Source organism: Cucurbita pepo, chromosome 1, assembly GCF_057944985.1.
Source record: "Cucurbita pepo subsp. pepo isolate OVF chromosome 1, ASM5794498v1, whole genome shotgun sequence".
Classification (NCBI taxonomy): domain Eukaryota; kingdom Viridiplantae; phylum Streptophyta; class Magnoliopsida; order Cucurbitales; family Cucurbitaceae; genus Cucurbita; species Cucurbita pepo.
In genome coordinates this window covers 4,739,677-4,764,658 of record NC_141798.1, presented here as the reverse complement: position 1 = coordinate 4,764,658, position 24,982 = coordinate 4,739,677, and the positions used below count along the sequence as shown (strand labels likewise).

At 34.4% G+C, this 24,982-nt stretch overlaps 4 protein-coding genes across 8 annotated transcripts; 1 reads left to right on the top strand and 3 right to left on the bottom strand.

Moving 5' to 3' along the window:
- Positions 1 to 1,103: 1,103 nt before the first annotated feature.
- Positions 1,104 to 3,923, bottom strand: NUDX25 (nudix hydrolase homolog 25). Its single transcript, XM_023678895.2, has 6 exons — positions 3,630 to 3,923; positions 3,255 to 3,305; positions 2,010 to 2,102; positions 1,803 to 1,897; positions 1,593 to 1,704; positions 1,104 to 1,493 (listed from the first exon to the last, which is right to left on the bottom strand). Exons 1-6 carry the CDS (start codon positions 3,693 to 3,695, stop codon positions 1,389 to 1,391), a joined length of 522 nt encoding a protein of 173 aa, XP_023534663.1. The 5' UTR covers positions 3,696 to 3,923; the 3' UTR covers positions 1,104 to 1,388.
- A 7,909-nt stretch (positions 3,924 to 11,832) lies between these two features.
- Positions 11,833 to 17,034, bottom strand: LOC111785550 (anthranilate synthase beta subunit 1, chloroplastic). 5 transcript variants are annotated; one of them, XM_023665945.2, is made up of 10 exons: positions 16,609 to 16,757; positions 16,391 to 16,451; positions 15,701 to 15,837; positions 15,453 to 15,610; positions 13,624 to 13,694; positions 13,465 to 13,502; positions 13,258 to 13,368; positions 12,968 to 13,067; positions 12,726 to 12,861; positions 11,833 to 12,124 (listed from the first exon to the last, which is right to left on the bottom strand). In XM_023665945.2, exons 3-10 carry the CDS (start codon positions 15,804 to 15,806, stop codon positions 12,014 to 12,016), a joined length of 831 nt encoding a protein of 276 aa, XP_023521713.1. In that variant the 5' UTR covers positions 15,807 to 15,837; positions 16,391 to 16,451; positions 16,609 to 16,757; the 3' UTR covers positions 11,833 to 12,013. The 5 variants fall into 5 exon arrangements, with proteins under 5 accessions (XP_023521713.1, XP_023521712.1, XP_023521711.1 ...); XM_023665944.2 differs by lacking the exons at positions 16,391 to 16,451; positions 16,609 to 16,757 and adding an exon at positions 16,923 to 17,034; XM_023665943.2 differs by lacking the exon at positions 16,391 to 16,451 and having other exon boundaries at positions 16,609 to 16,767.
- A 437-nt stretch (positions 17,035 to 17,471) lies between these two features.
- On the bottom strand, positions 17,472 to 23,141 carry LOC111785549 (RNA demethylase ALKBH10B). The gene is made up of 9 exons (XM_023665942.2): positions 22,744 to 23,141; positions 21,815 to 22,517; positions 20,351 to 20,473; positions 20,147 to 20,244; positions 19,914 to 20,031; positions 19,152 to 19,271; positions 18,942 to 19,054; positions 18,705 to 18,859; positions 17,472 to 18,599 (listed from the first exon to the last, which is right to left on the bottom strand). The coding sequence occupies exons 2-9, from the start codon at positions 22,455 to 22,457 to the stop codon at positions 17,867 to 17,869; spliced, it is 2,103 nt and encodes a 700-aa protein (XP_023521710.2). The 5' UTR covers positions 22,458 to 22,517; positions 22,744 to 23,141; the 3' UTR covers positions 17,472 to 17,866.
- A 516-nt stretch (positions 23,142 to 23,657) lies between these two features.
- Positions 23,658 to 24,933, top strand: LOC147793798 (uncharacterized). The gene is made up of 7 exons (XM_087118826.1): positions 23,658 to 23,772; positions 23,863 to 23,919; positions 24,006 to 24,147; positions 24,233 to 24,346; positions 24,458 to 24,555; positions 24,637 to 24,694; positions 24,801 to 24,933. Exons 1-7 carry the CDS (start codon positions 23,680 to 23,682, stop codon positions 24,878 to 24,880), a joined length of 642 nt encoding a protein of 213 aa, XP_086974952.1. The 5' UTR covers positions 23,658 to 23,679; the 3' UTR covers positions 24,881 to 24,933.
- Positions 24,934 to 24,982: the final 49 nt, after the last annotated feature.

The following is a 24,982-nucleotide window of genomic DNA, read 5'->3' as shown; positions in this document are numbered from 1 at the left end:
AATTGAAATGAATATAATAAAAAAAATATATGTTCGGATTTTTTTGTTTTTAAATATATAAACGATAATGCATTTTAATGGATTATAAATTTAAAAGGGCATTTGAGTAATTTCAACCATCATATATGTATACATACATATACACTACAATAATATTTAAAAATAAAACAAAAGGTTTACTCTATATTATATTTTTAATAATAATTAATTTTACTATATATTAGGGTTTGCCGTTAATATTTATTATTATTATTATGGTTATATTATTTATTAATAATGAATTTGATTTAACATTAATTTTTTAACACAAACTCGAAATTAAACAATAATGAATTTGGCTCACCCTACAATAATTTAAAATAGAAAAAATGTACATATAGTTGACATTATATTATTTTATTTATTAATAATATTTAATGTTATCTATACATTTTGTTTGGTATTAATAAAATTTACCAATATTAATTTAATTAGAAGAAGAACTTATAAATTAAGAATATTGTTATATTGTTTACTAATAATGAACATTTATAAAAATAAAAAATAAAAAAATTGTGAAATTTAAATTTTCTCCTTCAATAAATCATCTCGTTGACTTTTGATTTTCTCCCTCCACCCATCCACATTCATCTCTCTCTCACATTAAATGGACTATTTTCTCCTCCACACATCCAAATTCAATTTTCTCCTCATTTTCCCCCATATATTACATAGAGAAATGATTGGATGATGCTCAGCCACGTGTCGCCAGATTATCGGTTGCATCCATTCTTGTTTACTTGTATTTTCCAAATCATGTCAAAGTTTAATTTGTGAAAATAAATTTTGGCTTGGTTCATACTTGATTACTGGACGACGTGCTATCGTCTCGCTGGGTCCCAAAGACAGTGGTTTGTAAGATCTCATATCAGTTAGAGGGAGGAACAAAACACTTTATAAGGATATGGAAACCAACCTCTCCCTAATAGACGCGTTTTAAAACCATAAGGTTGAGGGCGATATGTAACGGACTAAAGCGGACAATATGTGTTAGATGTAGGCTTGGTTGGAGTGTTACACTCGGCCTTAGCTGAACCAACGAAATAAAAAGAGGCAAAAACAAGTTTCCAAAGCTTGATACATTAATTAATATCACAAAGTTCACGAAGTTTTGATACAATTTCACTTCACTACCTCCTTTTTCTTTACACAGATCTGCAAATCTCCTAAGAAACACCACAATTATTTCCCCCACAAACTGTTGAGCAATTCGACAAAATTTCAATTATTGAAACAAAATCATAAAAGGAAGCAGTTCTTGTAGCTAGCTGTTGTCCCATTTACAAATCCATCTCTTTCTTCCTTTCCTTCGTAAAAATTGAGGTAAGAACACCATTGTTCCTCACCATTCACCACTTTGATGATTTACATTTGGTAGATATCTTGTTTCCATCGAGGTATGCTGCAAAAGTCTTCATTACTTCCTCATATGTTGGTCTCTTGTAGTCCACAGCCTGAGAATCAAGGAAAAAGAAAACAAAACATTGAAGAAAGACAGACAGACAGACAGACAAAGAACTCAAAATCGTTATCAAGTGAGCTTCTTAAACGACCTGTTCGATAACCTCTTCGGGGCTTGCCCATTTCCACTCTGCAAATTCTATGTCGGCTTCATCGTTGTCCAAGTTAATCTCGCTGTCGTCTTTCGTCATTCTCATAAGAAACCTGTTGTACGTTCAAAAATGCAGCCAAGAACACACATCAATCCTGTCCAAGTTTGGTTTCAACTAGATGAAGAAAGACAGACAGACAGAAAGACAGACCATTTTTGTGCCTGTCCATGCCATTGTCCGCCCCAGAGACGATTGACTTTCGTCTTCACAGCGGAAGGAAAGTCGTAAGTCAACCATTTGGGTACCTGTTAACCGAAAACAATGCAAATTCTTGAATATATTTGAGTACCATTGTTAAGGTAACTTCGAAAACGCTGTAGAAATGGTCGGTTTAATGCTTCTTCACTAAGGTAATACCTCGGCAACGATCTCAGCAGACACTACTCCAGTTTCCTTTTTCAGTTCCCTAACAGCTGCCAATTTGAGGTCTTCACCATCCTCAATGCCTCCCTAAGATAAACAAATCATTGAAGAAAACAGCCAATTCAATCGAACCGAACTTTTTGAATTCAAAACCGACGCAGTTTTCTATAAGAATTGTAACAAAGAGAGCTATTTTGTTTTTTATAAGAGGATTTAGGTAAATATGAATGATATATAATTTTGGATCCAACCCAAATTCATTGTTGCAATTTCAGGTATCCATAAAACTCAATACCATTATATCAGGTCGTTATATCGATGCAATCACCGTTCTTTAGAACTACAATAACTGTAACAACCCAAAGCCCACTGCTAGCAGATGTTGTCTTGTTGGTCTTTCCCTTTCAGGATTTCCCTCCAGGTTTTTAAAATGGTCTGCTAGGGAGAATTTTTCACACCCAATGTTTCGTTCCTCTCTCCAACCGATGTGGGATCTCACAATCCACCCCCCTTCGAGACCCAGAGTTCTCGTGACACTCATTCCCCTCTCCAACCGATGTGAGACCCCCCAATGGTATCAGAGTCAGACACCGAATGATGTGCCAACGAGAAGACTGAATCCTAAAGGGGGGTGGACACCAGGCAGTGTGCTAGCAATGACGCTGGGCCTCGAAAGGAGGTGGATTGTGAGATCCCACATTGGTTGGAAAAGGGAACGAAGCATTCTTTATAAAGGTGTGAAAACGTCTTCCTAGCATACGCATTTTAAAACCTTGAGGGGAAGCACGAAAGGAAAAATTGAGAGAGGACAATATCTGCTACTAGTGGTGGGCTTTGACGGTTACAATAACAGTCTTGGATCATGATGGTACTCAACATATTAATTCATAACTTCTTGTTTATTTTAACAACAATATGTCCCAAATCAGCCATGACCTTCAAAGTTTAACGCTATGACATCAAAATTATCTAGGTTTATAGCTTCCCTCTTCGATCACAGGCCAAACTATAGCAGTTCCGATTCGAACCACGAAACATTCGATCCATCGAAATCAAAAAGGCAGATAATCCATAACAGCTCACAAGTTTACAACTAACCAGAGTCCAAAAATTCATATAATTGAACAGAATTTAAGCAAATAAGGAAACCAACAGTATGATCCCATGAACTAAAACTGACCCATGTAGAGATTTTGAGTAATGAAACAGAGAAAAGAACAAAGGAAATTTCAAAATCACCTGAGGCATCTGCCACGCTCCTGGAACATTCAGTCTAGAAGCCACAAAAACCTGCACAACAAATCTGATTGAGACAGCAATCTTTCTTCATCCATATAATTCTCAACAACAACTACAAAAAGAACACAAAAACAGAACAACTACAACACCACCTTAAAATCCTCAAATCTTAAGAAACAATCAAACAAAAAACAGTCAACAATAAGCATAGCTCTACTCTTACAATGGCAACATTATACTTACAAAAAACCCAAAAAAGGAAAACAAAATTCACACATGTATCTAGATCTGGCAGAGAAATGGGCAATCAGTTCATCACAAATTCTTCAAGAATCATAGAACAAAACAAAACAAAACAAAACAATCGAAACAGACCTGACTATCAGAATTGATGAGACAAACGCCAACGTTGGGGCGGTAACCGGAAGGAAGAGACTCCATGATTAAGGGCTTTTCTTTGATTAACGATGGATTCGGGAATTTGGGGTTTTCAAAATTTTCAAGAGTCAGAGCTTGAGAGAGACAGAAGAGAGAGAGAGAGAGAGAGTTCTTAGCTTTTGGGAGTGGGAATATGAACGACGCTGACTACAAGAGAAGGGAGGGGGCAGAGCCTTTTATGGTGGTGGCGGAGGCCGAGTTTTATGTGCCTTTTTTTTTTTTTTTCTTATCTTCCACTCTCCCTTCTCCCTTTTAATACTATCCATTTCTTGGGTAATTTTCCTCTACGCTCGCTCACACCAGATCAAACTCCAAGTCTTCCCGATCAACGGCCACTAAACTTTTGCACCCGAGGGCTAATCTCCGTCTCGTTCCGAACCTTTTAGCTTCTCGGCTAACTTTTCGTACCGTTCTTTCTTTTATTTGTTATCCTACGGAATAAAATTTAATATATCTTTATGCTCGTTTGCTCTACCCTTTTAATCTAATTTTCTAATATATTTTTGAGGATGTTATATAATCTTTTAATTTAATTAGGTATTTTTAACTTTTTTTTTTTTCTTTAGCTTGTAATATTTGATTAAGGCGGATTTTAGGATCACCGTTCTTTTATTTGTAACGTAATATTGATAAAAGAAAAACAAAGGAACGAGCAAAGCCAAAATATATTAAATTTCGATCAACGTATTGCTAGTTTTATCTATATTTCCATACATGTCTACCACTAAAGATCGACGTAAAGTCGCCCACTCTTATTTGTAACGTAATGATAAACGAAGAAAAAAAGGAGCAAATTCAGAATATATTAACTTTTTTTTATTAATGTATTGTCGTTTTCATTCGTATTTCCATATATGTCCACAATTAAAAATTGACGTTATAAATTTTTTTCAATATTTTCATTAAATCGTAAAATTATAAATTATTATTTCACACCAGAAATTGTCAAAAATAATAATAATAATAATAATAATAATAATAATAATGAAAGATGGAAGGGATGATGTGAAGTTGAAGAGGCTATGATAGGGAAATAGAATAGGAGAAATGCAGAGGATAAAAGCTCATGACGGCGTAGGATAGCAAGAGGTAGTTTTAGTCAATGAGTGAGGTCGGACAGATGTTCCAGAAAAGGACAGAGGAAAAGCAGAAGCTAGTGGGGAAGGAACACCGTTGACTTTCTTTCATTACTAGGAGAGAGATTACAAAAGTTTTTTTTTTTTTTTTTTTTTTTTTTCTTTCCTTTTTGCTTTTTTTCGTATAAATTATATTTTTCATCACACTAACGTTTAGTTTAATTGAAGTCTTCAACATTTTACTCCTAATTTTTAAATAAAAAATACATAAACTTTTTTGTGGCTTAGTAATATAAACTTTAAAATAAATGAAGAGTAAGAAACTTGATCATGTCACAAGAGATTTAAGAGAATTTTGGCATCATTAGGTGTCGAGTCTGTATCTTAAATCCTGAGCTTTGGTAGTAACCAATATACTTCACCAAATATAACATTTGTATTTCAGTACTCACTCAATTTCATTTTAACTCTTTTTTTGGAATTATTCTAGCTTATTCATAATTTTGTGCCCTAATATAATTTCTATTAAAAAAGGTTAAGAAATTCTAATAAATCTAATAATATTTACTCAGGCAACTTCGTTAAAAATAAATTTGCTATCCTTTTTCTTCTTCGATAGTCGATTAACAACTTCCTAATTGAAAAAAAAAATAAATAAATAAATAAAATGGACCAAAATGTCTCAGCGTTTAATTTTTTCACTATTTTTTTTTTAAAAATTCCCTATACCTACTTTTAGCAATTTTCTTTTCTATCACATCATAAAATTCAACATTTTAAAGTCTCTTAGTAAAATCTATCTATTTTAAAATTAAAAAAATGTAGAAAAGTTCATACTTACCTAGCCTCAGTGTTCCATCTTAATTGAAAAATAAAATTCATAATATACTTGCTCTCTTATTCTATTTAAGCCTGATATGAATTGAATAATTACAATAGGTTTGTTTGTGAGACTTTTAAGTAAGAATATTTGTGTAATTTATTACTTTCACACACCTCCTTACTTTTTGTCAATTAATCTCAAATAGTGAATGATCTAAATTAATAGGATTGTTATTGTGTTTTAGTGGGTGGAAACTATTAGAAGGTTGTCATGTAAAATTTAGTAGTGAATCAGGGTCACATATGTATCTCAATAGTTGATTCAGGCTCATGGTTGCTCTGTTCATGTTTATGCTATAAGGATACCTATTGGGTACTACTAGAGAGTCGCCAACTAGCCTCTAGTTTTGAATTGCCTAGATCGACAAAATCCACATTATAGTTGATTCAGCTACAAGTTTGGGGCCTACATGTTCATTATGATTCTCGTGTGACAATAAGGAGTTAACCAATTACACAAAAGAAGAAACCACAATTATTTTAGAATTCGAATTTAAATTTCAACCCATTTGAATGTAATGACTCAGATTTGTGTGTTTGTTTCTTAGTTCAACGATTTGTTGGATGGAGAATTCAATTGACTCATTAGACATTAATATCATTTCCTAGATATTTAAATTCGTAACACTCGAAGTATAAGAGAAAAAGATGAACAAATAACTACAAAAACGATAGATTGAAACAGATACAATAGACAACAAGAAAGAAAAAAAAAACACGGGAAGATCATAAGAAGAAACAAGAGCATTATCACTAGCCTTTTTTGTTGTGGGTTTTTTTTTTTTTTTTTTTTCTTAATTAAATTTCCCTTTTTTAAAAAATAAAAAAAGGCTAGCCTAATGATCTTATTTCTCTTTAAATTTCTAAATAATTAAGAAAAAAAATTGAAAGCTTCTCTTACAGAGGAAATTGATCTGTAGCAGAATAAACAGATGGGTAGAGGGATGTTGTTGTTGTTGGGCCTTAATGGGCCTAATTGTGAAGCGGATTTGGGCCGGTATGGACCACCCGTTTATCATCCTCGTATACAATGTCCGCAACGTCAGCGTGGATTTTGAAACCGGCCGGTGGTTTAAAGACCTCCTCCGTTTCAAAAACATGGGTCTTCCGGTGAAGGGTGGCGGATTTAGTTAACGTGGGGACGTTAACACCTCTAACGGCGGCGGAGGAAAGTGTCATCCGAGAGAGCACGAAAATAAGACAAATGAAGAAAATTGCGGCGGCGACGACTGCTCCTCCCGCGTGCCGTTTGGTTCCGTTACCGCCGTTTCTTCCTCTCTCTACACCCACTCTCATTGCCACACACCCACCAACACCCTGAAAAACAAAAAGCTTGGCCTTTTCTTAATGGGTTCTCAGCAACTTAGAAGAGTTGTTGGGAAATGGAAGAGAAAATGGCGAACACTACAAAGAACAGAAGAGAGAGAAAGAGGGAAGAGGGAAGAGAGAGAAAGAGAGACATAAAAGTTTGGTATGTGTTCTCCTTATATCATGGGTCTAACCCACATGATTTCTGACCCTCCCTTTGATTCTTGAGAACCTTCTTATATATTTCTTTTTTTATTTATTAATTTTTTTAATTTCAACACAAAAGTTTAAAAAGTTTAAAGTTCCAACTCTTGTAATAATCAATATATTAAGTTTCTTTTTTTTAATTTTTTTAATAAATATCCGTTCTCTCTATATCTCCTTAAAATCGACTCGTTCAACATCGTCATTTCTAATTTTAGTGATCATTGAATTATATTGTAATAAAAATGTTATTTATGTCTATTTGAACGTAGTCGTATATAAAATATATATATATATATATATATATATATATATATATGTTAAAAAAAAATGAAGAAATTAGTTTTTTTTTTTTTTTAGGTTTTTGGGTAAGTATTGGTTTAATTTAATATTTTTGAAAAAGGAATAATTAAATTAAAATGTGGAAGTTGGTTTGGAAGGAGGTGGTGTGGGTCTGGAGTATTAATAGCCACTGTCTCCGGAGAATTCAATAAATAAATGAGGAAATAAAAAGAAATAATAATTTAATACATTGGAATTAAAAAATAAAATAAAATAACTTAATAATAATTTAATCTTTTTTTTTTTTTTGTTCAATTATTTATATAATAAAAAAGAAAAATGAGTTCTGTGATTGTGTTTCCTTTTTCATGTTACTTTCCACTTCTCTATTTTTTTTCATCTCTGATTTTGCTATCTTACCCTTTGACTAGCAGTAATAATGGTTCCTTCACACCCAACACATTTACCATTTTTTACCCCTTTTTTTTTTTTTTTTTTTTTTTTTTTTTTTTTACTTTTTGAATTTAATGACCTCAAATTACGAGTTTAGTCCAGTAATTTTTAAGAACATACGTAAAAAAACATGCCCATTTATGGTTTCATTAAATTATCAATAATTTAGAGATTAAATTATTACGAATTGAGGGTTAAATGCTAAATTTTTGAACCAATTTTTTTTTTTAATAAATTTAAAATTTCACATTTTACATACCTAAGTTAAATTAAAAATATCGGGACAAATTTTAATAATACTGAAGTTTAAGGACTAAATTGTTATAAAACTAAAAATATAGGGACTAAATTGTTATTTTAATAAAAATTTATAAAAGTACATTTGTGGATTAAAATGAAATAGCATAAAATATGAGGACTGAGTTTTGAAAATAGCGTTATAGTTTAATTTGGTTTTAAATTTGGTTGGTTGGAAGAGGAATCGATGAAGATATGAAAGTTTGCATGCAAACATGGTCACATGTGTTCTTATTAAATAATGTACTTTGTCGTCATGTTTTTTTTTTTTTTTTTTTTTTTTGTTTTTTTTTTTTTATAATAATAATTTTATTTAATTTGGATTAATTATATTTTAATTAATTACGTACTTTTCGAATCTTATACTTTTTGCATGAAATATGTATAGTTTAGTACATAGTATGTTATTATATAATAAAATGCTTCCAAACAAGAAATATTCATGTGATTCTTAATTAATATAATTGGAAATAATTAAATATTTATTAATATTAGGGAGTGTCTAGGATGCAATTAAACTATATTTAAATATTTCCTACAAATATTTTTAAATATTTTTATTGATTTTTAATATAAAAAATATACCAAATTTAAAGAATATGCTAAAATAAAAGCTCCAAAACTATGTAATATTATCCACACATTAAATAATTAAACACTATATTTGTAATAATTTCGTAGTTTAATTATTTTTATTTTATGTTAAAATTCACAAAAAATAAAAATGAAAAATAAAAAGACCGTATCGCCCCTCTCCCTCGTGGTCATATTGCCAAGTTTTCTAAATTTAATTTCGTGTGAATTGAGCATTGAACAGGCTGGTAGGCTTACACTGTACAACTGAGGCGCTAACTAGTCCAATAGGAGGGCGAATCGAGCAGCTGGGTGGACGGAATCGTGCAGAGGCTTGGGTCAATGTTGATTGGTTTGCATGCATGTTTGAGATATCGAACTGAAGCATCTAATCTTATTCAACAATGTTCTTTTCATGCATATATTAGTATTCAACAATCTTATTGGAACTGAGTCTATTTATTTATTATTATTTTTTTTTTAATTTTTTTTAATAGACAGTTTACTACATGTTTGTTGTCACAATCGCACTCTTGCAATAGCGGCATACGTTGCAAGAAAAGGTTTAGAAAACGTGCACGAGGAAATATATTTGAAAACAATTTAAAGAATTGAAGAAAATAACTTTATATGGCTATAAGAAAATCAAGAAATATCACGGCCTAAATAGCATATAACGCACGGTAGGAAGGAGTGACAACTAATCATATCCCCTACCGTACATTTTGGGACATTTTAGCCCTGACGGGTGTAGACATTGTTTTGGTGAACGGTCATACACCCTTGTATTGACCTAAACATAAAATAGTAAAGATCTATCTAAGATAAAAACATGTAAGAATAGTTTTGGAACAGGCATACAACTATGTATAACGTGTGTCCTTGACAAGCAAGACTGAGACGCCTGTCATGCAGCCATAGGCAACATGCCTTGGACAAACATGACAGTAACACATGTCATGATCGATTCTAGGCGTTTAAACGTAGGGTTGAGCTGGAGGTTGAAGGGCAGTGGGGACTAATATGATTGATTATGCATTCTTATGCCCATGCCCACACACTCTCCTTATTTGAGAAGGGGCTTTTAATTGCTCGTTTTTCTAATACCTATTAACTTTTAAAAGTTGCACTAATACCTTTATCGTTGGTACACGAAAAGTAACACGGTCCGTTTTTGTAGTCTGAATTTTGATTTCTGCAGCTTCGCAGGCGTTCAAAACATATCATTATGGCTTTCTCAGTTGTCAGAGATAAGTACTGCCATCCAAATCTCCTACCTCGGCTCGCATCTTCCTGTGCTCGTCTCTCTCTCTCTCTCTCTCTCTCTGATATGGGCATCAGCCACCCAATTCTCTCTGCTTCGATGGATCTAACCACCCACAGCACCCTAAGTCGCAGCTCATGTTTCCTTTTCTTTGTCGAGCTTCACGCTATTTCTCTTTTGATGTGTTAGATTCGACGTTGGAGGGAGGAAAGAAACATTCTTTATAAACGTGTGAAAACCTCTCCCTACTAGACGCGTTTTAAAACCGTGAGTCTAACGTTGATATGTAATGGATCAAAGCGGACAATATCTGCTAGCGATAGACTTGGACTGTTACAATATGTATCTCATCGTTTGCTACTAGCTGCATGAACCCTCCAACATTGCCCAGTGAAACTCGAGCGAGACCTTCGACCTAGTTTACAGGTGTTTCACTAGTAAGTTCACTTATATAGAAACAATAAGATTTCTTCTATGTGCATGTCATGACTATTATGTGCAGAAAAACTTCTAAGAATACTTCATTTTAAAAATTGTCATAAATTTAAAAGTTCATAAATATAATTGAAATTGGAAAGAAAACATTCCCTTTTAAATTGGAGATGAAATATAATCGAATGTGACACTCAAGTAAAAGAAACGATACATGAATGAACCAAGATCACATTTGAATGAGAGTGATTCTAAGGATAGGATGGATGAGAAGTACATGAAAGAATTGACATTTGTCTATACCAATATGATGTACGTTGCTTTTCAGTGGCTTAATCATATAGACTCTAAAGTGGTGTAAGTGGTGTTTAAGCTTTGAGAGATTCTATAGTGGGCGATCTTTTGAAAATTTTCCTAGAAAATATGTGAGTAAGAACAAAACATGCTAAAAAAACGTGTGTTGAATCGTGGGAACAGAAAAAACGCGTGTTGGTTTGTGGGAACAAAACAATTCAAGACAGGCTAATAGTGACTGCTCTAGGGAAATGTCAAAACTTATCAAGTGATCGCCGAAACATAAATGAGTGAAACAAATTCGATCGTACTAGTAATAAAAACTAAATGAAGGAGAGGGGTCCGACTAGAAAAATAACCCTCAAGAGAGCTATCTACTTTCCACCAAAGGTCGTTCAAATTCCATTCTCTTATCATCCAAGTGTTTTTTTTAGTTTATCTGATTTCAACTGAATCGAGGGCATATGCCTTAACCAACTAAACTATACTCTTTCCATAAATCAATCCAAACTACACGGACATAATCACAATTATTATTATTAATTATTTTAAAATTGAAAAATGAAATAGTTAAATGATTGAATAAGTGAATGAACATTCATTTAGAATACACAGAATTAAAAGGCATTAATGCAAAAGTTTGAATATATGGAAATGCATGAACATGTGGGTGTTAAAGAAGGCCTCAACTACCCATGTCTTGATTGAATTAATAATCTCTTACCATTTTGGCTATAAAAATTATAAGCAAAGTTAGATCAAAGCTCTTGAAATGCCCATACCAACCCTCCAAACACATCTTTTATTAATATTCAATGTGGGTCGCATTCATATAATCAATCTCCCCTTCCCCCCTGTTTGGTTTTTGTCATAATAATATGCTTTAGGTTTTAGTTTTAAATGCTTAAAACTCACCATTTTCTATCTGTTTTGGGCAATGACCCAATCATATGATCCAATGAACTTCAAGCTCATAGATCGGGCCTTAGTATCAAAAGTTGTGTGGTGTCCTGCCACTCTTGTGGGCTTTATTTCATTTCTTTTCAGCTATTTCAAACTTATAATTCAGCAAACGTATGATTTAAGAGAACAAGTTTATTTGAATTTATAGTAGAGTTGACTAAACAACTTGGTCACTTGAACTTAAGTTCACATCAGCCACTTATAAGTTGAAGCGACACAACAATCCAATGGCTATAGTAGAAATGTTTAACAGGTTAAAAGATGAAGAAAGTCTCAGGCTGAGAAATTGAACCTCACGAATGAAGCTTGACCTCCATCTCCCTCCTCTCTATCAATTTTACGAAGTTGCGAACGATGGACATTCCCTCGTTCGTTATAATACTTTCTGGGTGGAACTGAACTCCCTGCAACATGATTCAAACAACCATATTTCACCAAATAACATCATATACAAGGTCATTTCTTGTTCACAAATGCAACTGTTGCGCAACAACTAAAATATAGATTCTATTTACGAGTATTTTGCCATCGAAATACAAGAACGTTAACGACCCTTGTTTCTTTTTTTCTTGTTGACCATTTCTGTTCTTGTTTTCTTAGAATGTAGGGACATAGTTGTAGAAACTGTAGAACAGATACATCCTTCTATTCTAGTAAGATCATTTTCTTTTATTTTTCTAATTCTTAAACAAAGAAAACCAAAAACGTTTGGCAATTATTTGTCTGTGTTCTAGAAAAGGAAAATAGAAATGTGTTTTTTGACCATTATAATTTCTTGATCTTTAAAATCTTAAATTAGAGGAAAAGGAATGACTTACAAAAAAAATCAAAGGAAAATATTCAGAAATCTCATGCTGTTTAAATTTGTTCCAATTTTATGCTTTCTTGCTAATTTCTTTACTTCTTGTTTGGAGCTAAACAATACTTTTTACTCTTAAAAAGTAGCTTGAAACCTCTACGAATAGCAGCTTTAGTTGTTGATGAACGGAGGGAAACAAATTTTACCTGTAAATGTTTGTATTTCTTGTGGCGAACGGCCATTATCAATCCATCTTCAGTCCATGCTGTAATTTCCAGTTCATCATCGGGAAAAGTTTCCTTGTCAATGACCAGGCTATGGTATCGACCAGCAGTGAAAGGACTAATATATTTGCAACGAAAACACCATCAGTAGGCAGTACATACTTGGATAACAAAATGCGACGCATTCAAATGTGCAAAATATAAAACCAATGTTAAGAACATACTTTGATAACCCAGATAAAAGCCCTTCCTCGCCCTTCTCATCATAGTAAACAGGAGAACTTTTTCCATGCACAACACCATATGGGGAACGCACAATTTTCCCTGAGATGTCACAAGGTCCACAATGTTAGGAACATTGCATGAAACAGAAAATAATGTCATCTCTTATTTTACAACTCAAAAGTAAACAGGATGGATCATGAAAAAACATTAGGGGTAGCTAAAATTAGTTAAGAAGTAAACATGGTAACCACGAAGTCGGAAGGTAAAAATTCTCAAATTAGGATTTAACCTCCAAAAGCCTCTCCAATGCACTGCAAACCCATGCAGACACCAAATAGAGGAACAGTAGGTCCAAGTTCAAAAACAGTTTGCAACGAGATCCCAGAATCCTGAGGTGCCCCTGCAGAAGAGGATATCATAGAAGCAATGACAGTCTCAGACTATATTATTGACAAATTTCAATAAGCATCAACAGATTACTCGAGGAAATCCTAACCTGGCCCAGGGGATATTAGAATTCCTCGTGGATTCTTCCTATAAGAATAGCATAAAGTTCACAACATTATAATTCATATAATACAAATCATTACAATCGATGTCTTTGAAAAAGTCTGCTAACTGAATGATGTAAAAAGCATGAATAGGACAGTGATACCTTCGTAACTCATCCACAGTCAAATCATCGTTTCGATAGACCTCAAAAAAACATCCCAGCTCTCCCATATACTGCAAATTATGGTCAAAGTATACAATATATTAAACTATAGTTTTTTGTTCCCTAAAGAGTTACTCATTTTGATATATAATTTACTTCCACGTATATAATTTTTTGCTCTCCCACATACTGCAAATCTCACATCTCCTAGGGAGATAAATGAATTTTTGGATATGGCCTTAACGTACCACCCTTTCAAGAATGCAAAAGCCCTATTATGGAAAAACTTCATCATGACTTTCTTTTGGAATCTGTGGAAAGAAAGAAATCAGAGAATATTTGTAGAAAAGACACATACCTACACAAAACTTTTGGACAATGTTGTTTACCAAGCTATATCTTGATGTAAACTGTCTAATATTTTTACTTCCTATAGTTATACTATAAAGATTAGTTGTGTGCTTCTATCTATTTATCCTCTACTCAAATGTTTTAGAACCGAATTACAAAAGGAGATTGCCTTTGGGTTGCACCCAACAGAATTCCAAGGTAGGCCACAGAAAAGGTTGTCAAGTGTAAGGTTGGTGAAGAATTCCTTTGTCGCCACTGATTCTACCTTTCAGTTTTTTTACTAATAGTGCTAAAATAAGAGACTTGGAAATTCAACCTAAACTTGAACCTCTGCAATGGAAGACAAAGCCTTTTAAGGTAAGAATATTATCCAATAATGCACCTAGGCATGCTCACAAAAACACTGGACTAATATTAGCAAATCAAACAGAACTAGTACATAGTATCATTTTCTCTGATGAATGAACTAAATAATCTGGATGCAAATAACATAGTAATAAAGATTTAAGAAGTGCCCAATGGATAAAGTTAAAGACTTAGCAAACCAACTTTCATAGTCTTACCACTTCATCATATGAAGTTTATGAAATACAGCAGAATGGAAAATAGTGACCCGTCATCAATTGATTTGATACTTAGCGCAAAATCTTGTGAATTTAAGTGCACATACTTTCTCTAGTTAAGCATTAAAAATATGGTACAGAATTTTCACCAATTCCTTAAATACTAAGAAAGAATTAATATTCCACATTACAATATTTAATAAGAGGCTGTAGGTTATCAATGGTTCAGACATTACTACTTCCTCCAAGAGGTTATAGGTTAGAACCTACCCACCCCATGGTTAAAGCATCACTGTTTCCTTTGAGATATTATATGTTTGAATTCACCACCCCACATGTTACGTAGTGTTTAAAAAATAATAATAAGATTATTGTTATAGAAAAATACTCATTCAAAATTAGCCATTTTAGAATATAATTAAAAAAATTATTCCAGAAACAGGTTAACCGGTTTGTTTTTCTCCAACATATTTGTTGTTGCTGCTGCTTTTTTGGGATAAAAAAAAATTCATTGATTAAATGAAATGGTACAAAAGATAAGTCTCATCCAAAGGGATTATAAAAGATTTCTCCAATTTGATAATAAAGAATAGAAGTTGTAGTTAGGAACCAAATTTTTACACCAAAAAAGTAGAAAAAACAGGTTAATGGATTGATGTTTTATCCAATGTATTCATTGTTAGGAAGGATTTAGGAACTCAGTTTAGAGATCAACACAGGTTCAACATATTCCTTGTACACGACCAGTAATTGAGTATTGCACACACAACAAACAAATAAAATAAAATATTAAAAAAAAAAAAAAAAAAAAAAAAAAGGCCAGTGGAATTATATATTCTAAACTGGCAAAAGCCAAATAAGAATAAGAGTTAGACACATTTAGTACTCTCAAAAATAAATTCCGTAAAACTCTACCTGACAAAGATTGTAGGTGAAGCTATCATAATTGTCAATGACAATGATTGGATTCAGGGTCTTCTTGTTCAAACTTGAAGTCCTTGAATTTGATTCAGTGACTGAAATTGAGGCATTCACAACAAATGCTTTTGGATTCTTGGCCACGAAGAGACTATCTGCAAGAAAAGAAGCAGCAATAAAATCATATCCACTACAGTCAGAGACTAATACATCGGAGAGCAATAAAACAAATAAATAAATAATACGTGATAGCGCAGATGGGCCAGTTATACGAGTGGTTTTTGACGTTTTAGAGAACAGCGAACATTTGGGCAGACAAAAAGAAGCAGAAGATGGAGTAATAGCTACCATGTTGCGCAAGAAAATGATGGCTTCAACAGAACTGCATAGGCAGACAACAACAGGAAAATTATTCAATGTGGTTATCCTTAATGGATTTGGTGCAAATTTGGAATACGTATACCCCTAAAAATCATTACATTCAGGTTTGAAACAATGTTTTTAAAATACTCAGCCAAAAATTGGATCCAAAATAAGGGAAGTCAATACACAAACGGAACATTTCTTTTCTTTTTTTCTCATTGGGATTAAAACTCTCATAGGAACTTATCTTCTAACTTCAAGAATCCACACTTCCAATAGTTAAAATTTTCAAAATCATTATAAATTAACAGAAATGGATACAACCCCCCTATAAGGAATTCCTTGAACAAAACCCAATGTACAAGAAATATCATTTTGGTGTCTGTAGCTCCATTTGCAAGCCAAGAAATTAGTAACCACACTCATTCCAAATTATATCTTCGTTTCTTCTCTTCATGCCCATCAAATTCATAATTTATATGAAAATATCCACAATCCAACAAAACATCAGATTCAGGAAGGAACGAAAATAACCAAGTCATAAGAATGCACGGTTGTAATGGGGACCATACATTCATCCCAATAACCACACGGATATGCTCCAAACATGAACACCATGCCCGACGTCAAAAGCTTAATCATCACCAAAAAAAAAAAAAAGCATCACTCAACATGGATTACTCAGATAATCCATTTAAAATGGCATTCAATTAAACCATGTTGATCCAGCAAGTCACACAAACATATAAGAAACAGGGAAAAAAGAAATGAACAAGTGAGGATTACTCACAAAGCGCTCGCAAAACGAAGATCTATGGACAATGATGGGTAATAAAATCTGAGATCATTCAGTGTCCGGCGGCTCAACACTTGGTAGCAGGGGTGTAGAAAAGAAAGATGAAATGATTTTCTTTTTCTTTTTCTTTTTCCTTTTTAGGGTTTTACCTCTCTACTTATTGAAAAAACAAAAATAAATTATTTCCGAAAAAAAGAAAAAAAAAATCCATGAAGTTAAGAAATTAAAATTACACTCTTAATAATTAACAAATAATAATAATAATAATAATAATAATAATAATAAGAGAAAGGGAGAAATAAAAGTACCGGTTTTGATTTGTTCCCGATACAAAGCTGTGGCGAATGAAGGAGAAAGATGATACTTACCTTCTTTTGGATAATAAGGAACCTACCTTTATTTCAATTTATAATTATACTTTCCTATTTTAATTTATTTTTTATTTTTCTTCGACTATATTTAAATTTTTAGTTAAGTTTAAATTTAGTGAGCAGATTCCAATAAAAATTTAAACAAGACAAAAGGAAAGACCCATCATGTTTACACTCATACAACACAGATAGAGTGTCAATTAGTTGTCAAATTCTCCTTACCCGTAAAAGTTATATGCTACTAGGCCCATTATGTTGCCTTTGATCAAACTCTTTTAAAATCTCTCTACCCGTTTTCTAAAATATTTTATCAAATCGGGGCGAACTTGTCCTCTGAGGCTTAAAAAAAACATTCATTCTATGCATTTTGTACTATATAACCAATTTATTATAATAATATAAGAAATGAAGGGCGAGGATTTAATATTACGTTAAAGAGCAGTTCATCTGAATGCATCACTATCAAATCAACAAGAAAGGCCGAAGTCTAGAACTGATGAATTTCATATCAGAGGGGGGAAGATCGAGTCCATGACAGATATAACTCAAGAGGTTAGTATTTTTTTTTTTTTAATTTTTTTTTTCAACTGTTTAAACCCAAAAAAGAATTCCCTAAAAAAATCTCTTTTTGAAAAAGATGATAAGTAAGAACCAAAGTTCCATATGGCATGAAATTTTTTAGAACAAAAAAAGGGATTTTGAAAGAGAACTCCCCTTGTTCTCCTTGGTGGCAGTAGTAGTAGTAGTAGTAGTGTTTAGTGTGTGATAATCATCAGTCTTCAATGTTGCCGCTCTCTACATTTTGCTTCTTGTAACTCATTTAACTCCGCAGCCTACCTGGTTTTCTTCTCTTTTCTCTGAAGTAATGTATCTTCTTCTCTCTAAACTGCTCCATCTCCTGCATGTTGGGCCTCCTGCAGATTCTCACTTTGTTCTTGCTTATCCTGCTGCTCTTCCTCCCTCACTTTTTCACTCTCACTTCCATTGCATTCTTGTCTTTGAGGCTTTGCTTCTGATTTTTCTCCTTGAGAAGCACCTGTATTATGATCAGATTTCGTCGAACCGTTCTCCTTTTCTGAAAGGGAACCCATCTCAACAGTGGAGTTTGGCAACTGTTGAGGAGATGGAGCTGGAGCTGGAGCTGGAGCTGGAGCACTGGAAGAACCTGGAGGGGGAAGGAATACTCCAGTACCTGGAACAGGGAGGCGCGGTGGAGGATGCCTTGGATGTGCAGTAGGCCATGTGGGTGGACCAGTTGGGATTGGCACAGGAGGAGGGAACGGCATAGGTGATGCTACGGGAGAGACAATGAGGGGTGGGATGCCATTTGGTGGCGGCATTTGGGGACGAATGGGTGGCGCTGGTAGAACCCCTGTTGATGGAACTGAAGGGTAGTGCTTATGTCCAGGGGAAAGACGAGGGTTCGGCGATCTACCAGATGGAGGACCCCAACTGGAAAATGGACCTACATTCAAAGATGTGCGTTGCCCATCAGAGGGTACAGCTCTTTTTGGTTGTGATTTGGTCAAGGTAACAAGTATACGTTGCTTGCGGATGGCGGGAATTGCATGCTTAGCAAAATCTGCAGATTTTCCTTCCACAACAAGAAGGGTTCTGTGTTCCAAAACATGAAAAAGTCGGTACAAATCGGGAAGACGATGATCAACGTAAATTAATCAGGCACGCATCAGGAAGAGGATGAAAGGATAGAACAATTACCCGGGTACAAGAGACAGCTTCATAGCCCCTTTATAGTTGCCAGAATGGTCTGTACCAATTACTCTACCAAAGGTCATTTCACAGTCAGTCAGAAGGAGGACACCAACGGGCCTTCCAAACCATGGTGGCCAGACATGAGGCTGAGAATGATCACCCTGAGGATATCATCCAACAAGAACATTAATCTAGAACATGTACTAATCAAAACCTGCTGAAAACAATAACGCAGTTAGCGACCTCGTTATAAAAGTCAATGATGCAGGAATCTGGTTTCACTGACATCATTTGCTCTCCAACCAAGCGATCGATGAGATCTTGAAGCAACGACGGGATGGATTCTATTCTTCTATCTGTAAAGTTCACTAAAAATGAAGATCTAAAAAACCCCATCAAACAAAAACTAAAATTTAGAAACGACAATCTAAAACGAAAGATAATGGCAAATGCCTTTTGCGAGCCCTGAAGAGTTGTCATCATCATGAGGATGATCTGCAATGGGAAAGCCTAGTTGGATCATCTCTCTCCCATGTCCCTTCATGGGTCTTTTTGAGACCACATATGTCTGACCTGATTTCATGCAACAGAAAAACATTATATTATAAATTTTGTGTACTACAAGGAATAGATGAAAAAATCAAATTTCATACATGAACTCAGGATCTATTGAGCCAATTTAAAACATAATGTTATATAAAGAAGACACTAGAATTAAGAAACAAAAGATTCCTTCAGAGATTAATGTGATTGATGAAGAGGAAGTAAAGAGTTGCTCGGTTGATTCTCGAAACGCCAAGTGAGATTTTGTTGGATTGGAAAAAGCTTGCAGCGGGGGGGGGGGGGGGGGAAGGTCGAGGTTGATTGGGGTAAGGAAGAAGATTGCAACGCTACCTTCGTCCACAGGGTGGCTAGTGGCAGAAGAAGTAGGAACACAATTGTGCCCTTGGTTCAAGATGAAGGGAAGCTTATTAAGTAGGAGATCTATATCTCTACGGCCAAAAGTGGCTTCTTAAACCTTTTGTTCGTACTCGAATTGATTTGAGCTCTTGATTGGGTAGCACCTTTCGAATTTGGAGTTGATTAAACAAGCCGTCATTGGGCGTGATGGGGTGAAGTCTCATAGAAACCTCTCACTAAGAACTATTCCCTAGCCAAACGCCATTTGGGAGTGAAATTTCATATCCAGAAACTCATGAAATCACAAGAACTTGCCTTGAAATTGCCCCCTCTTTCCAGAAGCTCTCAAATCGTTCACCAACGAAAGAAGCTTTGAAACCTCAGCATCGTCCAAAAAATCTTCGAACAATTTCAATCCATCCATCACATTAACCTGAATTTGAAGTCAATCAGTCTACCATGTCGAGCTACGTAACATTTTTTCCTTCGAAGAATCTAACAACAAGGAATCCAAGAACAAAATTTAGGATAAAACTAAAAAGTTATACCATCTTCCCATCAAGCATCTCATTGGCAACAAAGGTTCTCGGGGTTGTCGCAGCATACTGCTTTCCGTTCTGGCTTTGAACAGATTGCAACTCCTTATCTGGGGAAAGATTTGGTTGATAACATAATTATAATAAAAAAATATTTCAAAACTTTCATTACAAAAAGAAGGATAAAGCTGCAATGATTAAAGAGACAATACTCACTTCTATTACTTGAAGAACATCCATCGTCAGTAGGTTCAACGTGAGATTCTTTATTACTTGCATTATCTTCTAAATGTTCTGCACACTTCGGTTTGCTATTACTTTGGTCCTTCCCATGAGTATCTAACCAACAAGCAAGTTTGTCATAATTCAGTGAAAGTTTGTCAATGATGAATATTCATATTTGAAGTAATTCAATTCTCTGGGAATGAAATAGAAATATAAGAAACATGTCATTAGAAATGCACTGTGGTACAAAATGTAAAGTATAACTAAAATCAAAGTGAATGAAAGCATGGTCATTTTCATTACCTTAGAAAGGACTTTTTGAAGCTTATATCGCATCCAAGCATATCAACCATATGTGCAACACAACAAAGATTTTTGGGGTTAAGAAAAGCACTATCCTCGCCTTTTCTATAATTTATCCATCACTCCTATTTTGGTCTTTAATTTTTGTCCAAGAGATACTTACTGTTATAACCCATGCATATATAAAACATTTCATACAATAAAATAAACTCCTTAAAATCTAATAGGAAAATAGTTTAGAACGTAACCCAAAAGACACAAACAGATCATACAATCGACAAATTAATCTCTTTTTGTTATAAATTTTCTCAATCGATACATAATAGGGCAATGTCTTGAACAGTTAACACCAAATATGAGAGATCCCACATCGGTTGGGGAGAGAACGAAGCGTTCTTTATAAGGGTATGGAAACCTCTCTCTAGCCAACGCGTTTTAAAAGCCTTGAGGGAAAGCCCGAAAGGGAAAATCCAAAGAGGACAATATATGTTAGCAGTGGGCTTGGGCTTGGGCTGTTACAAATGGTATCAAAGCCAAACACTGGGCGATGTGCCAGCAAGGAGACTGAGCTCCAAAGGTGGGTGAACACGAGGTGGTATGCCAACAAGGATGCTGGGCCTCAAAGGGGGTGGATTGGGGAGTCCCACATCGATTGGAGAAGGGAACGAGTGCTAACGAGGACGCTGGTCCTCGAAGGGGGTGGATTGTGAGATCCCACATCGGTTGGGGAGGAGAACGAAGAATTCTTTATAAGGGTGTGAAAACCTCTCCCTAGCAGGCGCATTTTAAAAACCTTGAAGGGAAGCCCAAAGAGGACAATATCTGCTAACGCTGGGCTTGGGCTGTAAAAAACTATGGAAGACGAGGAAACAACTGCATTCTTTTATTTTAACAAGGTCATGTATAACACTCAAAGTCATACCATACGTTAAACAGAAAATGTCGATCGTTGACAACGCATATAACGAGTTACATAAAAGCAGTAAAATAAAATTAAAAAAAATAACAAGTAAAGTGGAAGTCCCAGGAATTTCAAAGCCTGTGTCTAAAGATCCTTTTAAGAAATGTTGTATAGGTCCTAAACTTGCAGAGGTTCATGATAAACTTAATTTATCCCTATAATAAATTTCACACACTATTAAGAAATTATACCTTTTCTGTCCGCAGCTGACCCTGAATCTTTGTCGTTCAAATTTTCATCATCGCCCGATGCCTTACTGTCCTCGCACGTATTACTTACGTGCTCCACCTTCCTAGAGCCTACAAAACTTGAAGAATTCCCACCATTACATGACTCTGCACAAGTGACCATCTCTTCCTTGACTGTGGCTTCAATCCTATGGCCCTGCTGCTGCTGCTGCTGCTGCTTAAACCCTGGCCCAGGTCTCCTATAGAACTTCGGCCCCACTTTTACGGGATCGATATACCTCTGTTGCCTCCTTGAAATGACTTGCTGAAGGGAATAGCTCACGTCTGCCACTGAAAAGTACTGTTGCATATGAATCACGGGTGTCCAATTACACCGCCGCTGCTGTATACACCCAATAACCACATCATACTCCCCAGGCTCTCCCACAGCACGCAAGTGATGGCAAAGGGCATCAATCATTGCATTCGCAGCAGCAAATTCACTTCGCAACCATGAGATAAACCCATCACGCTCATCAGGAAACCAGGGGCGGGGGTGGTGTTGATGGATCTCGCCACCGCCACCACTCACCGCAACTCCACCGCCACCACCACTCTGAAACGAAACTTTATCCGGTACGCCCACATTTCCCGATGGCATAGCCATGAGAATCTTCTAGCCAGAAAAAAACACTAAAACCGCATATACAGTCGTATATCCTCAAATCTGAGATCCAATAAGTAAAAAAAAGTACGAATGAATTTTCATTAAAAACAAACAAAAACACAGTCCAAATGCTGAATTAGAGATCATAAACACAAATGTCACACGAATTGCTTAAAATCATCACTACCCATCAATCATCGACAAAAGTCGATAATGCACAAACGAAAAGAACATCGAACTGGGTTATAATCAAATTACTATTCCGACATAAATCCAAGAAGATTACCACAACCGATAAATCAAGAACACAAATTCTGACAATTCGATAACGAGCTACAGAAGAATTTAGCCGCGACCCCAATTGAATCAGATCTGCAAAATGGGGTTTGACGAAAAGCCCTTTTTAGACTGTGCTTGTGAACAACGCACAGTGAAAACTCAGTGGCGTAGGGTTTGTAAAGGGAAATTTGGATTTATAAGATCTAGGGTTTGTAAAGGGTAAACTGAGGATGGTTTTAACGAACACCAATGTACAATGGGGTCTTAAATGGTGACTTCTCTCTCTAGGTCGGTCGGTCTCTCTCTCTCTCTCTCTCTCTCTCTCCACTTCTGGGAAAAACAACTGGGAATTGAAGAGGCACCAACATAGGATATACTCTCAAATTCTTGAGCTTTAAAAGGGCATTTTGGTAACTCAGATTTCGGGTTCTAAATTTCTGCTTTTGAAGTCCAAAAATTTGAGCTTTTAATTCATTTCCGACATTGCGGATAAGCTCCCTTATTATTTGATTCATCTTAGATTCACTCAAAATGTTTTAACTAGTTTAAAAAAATATATTACAAAATTACAAAGATACCATTTTTTTACATTTTTTAATAATTATTTTAAATAAAAAATTATTTGATTAAATACATATTCTATTAATTAAAAAAATTAATTCAATTTATCCAACTATTTTTTATTTACTTATATTAAAAAAAAAAAAAAAAAAAAAAAAAAAAAAAAAAACCACTTTTAATCCTCGAAAATCATTTTTTTTTTTAAATCTAATTTGGTGAACATTCTTCAAATCTTAACTACATTCTAGATTTTGAAGGATTAAAAAATATATATTTAAATATTTAAGATTTTTTTCGGTTAATTTATTTTTGTCTATAAAATATTTGGTTAAATTAGAAAAAAAAAAAAAAAAAAAAAAAGGATGTTGATTTAAGCTTGATTATGGAAGAAGGGAGTGGCTCTAATGATCACATTGATCATCCAAAAGCATTTTTTATTTTTCATAATATTCGCCATGTTCTTCCTGATTATTGGGTTTCTAAATCTTTTCATTTATCCATTTTTAAACATGATTATTATAAGTTAAATTATAATTAATACTTAATTATTTCTTTTATTTTTCAGGCTATCCCTCCCATGAATGACAACCCAGTAGAACATTTGGATTCTACTTACAGACATGTAAGTGAATCACCTAAAATTTTGTTTTGTTTTGTTTAAGGTTTTTCTTAATTAAAAGAAATTGTTGTTGTCGATATGATATGCAGGTAGTGGATGTGATTTTCACGAGCCTTTTGAATTTTTTAGGCAGATTAGGCGGTCTCTATATTAATCTACGGGGTCAAGGTTATCTTCAAATTTATTCTCCTCGTGCCTTTTGGGATGTTGATTCATTTCGAGAAATGTTGCGTAAGATTTTCTCTTTTTGTATTATCAAACAGCTGATCCTGTGAACAGATTCTTATTAACGGGCTAATATGAGTAATGAATGCAGGGGAGGTTCTTAGTGATCAACATAGGGTTCCACAAGAGAATGATGCAATTATTTGGCATAATACAAATTTGCAATCTTTGTTTAGTCTCATTCCTCAAGAGCGTCGAGTAATAGGTACGTTTATATTATGTAATCAATTTGTGGCTAGAGAGTGCTGATAGCTCGGTTTGAATATCGACCTCCATATTTAAGTTTACTTAACTTAGTTTTTATGGATGTTTATAGGATGCTTGCTAGAGGATCAGTATGGAAATAAACAAGAAATTAAGATTCACGACTTTTTGCGATTTTTGGTTCATCCTAATGAAAATTTGGTGTTTGTGGTATGTATCACTCGAAAGAAAACAAAAGCACTTTTCTCGACTAAAATTAAGAATATTTATTTATTTATTTATCGGAATTAGGTCGGTGACTTTCGAAATTACAGAGTGCTCGAGGAAGAGATCGATCAATATGTCAAAGGTACTTTTCACTTCTTTCTTTTTACATGATGAATTTTGGGGCGTACTTTTCACTTCATTCTTTTTACATGATGAATTTTGGAACGATAATTCAATTATTTTTGTAGTTTCGGACCCCGGGACACCTACGAATCTGTGTGTCCGATTCATTTGTCAAGAATGTCAACGAAGATGGAATCTTATATAAGGTTAATGTCTTAGCTTGAATTTAACTTTTCCTCAATAATTATTCAACTCGATGAACATATCATATAATTTTCGAGTTATTTTTTTTTTAATTTTTTTTTAA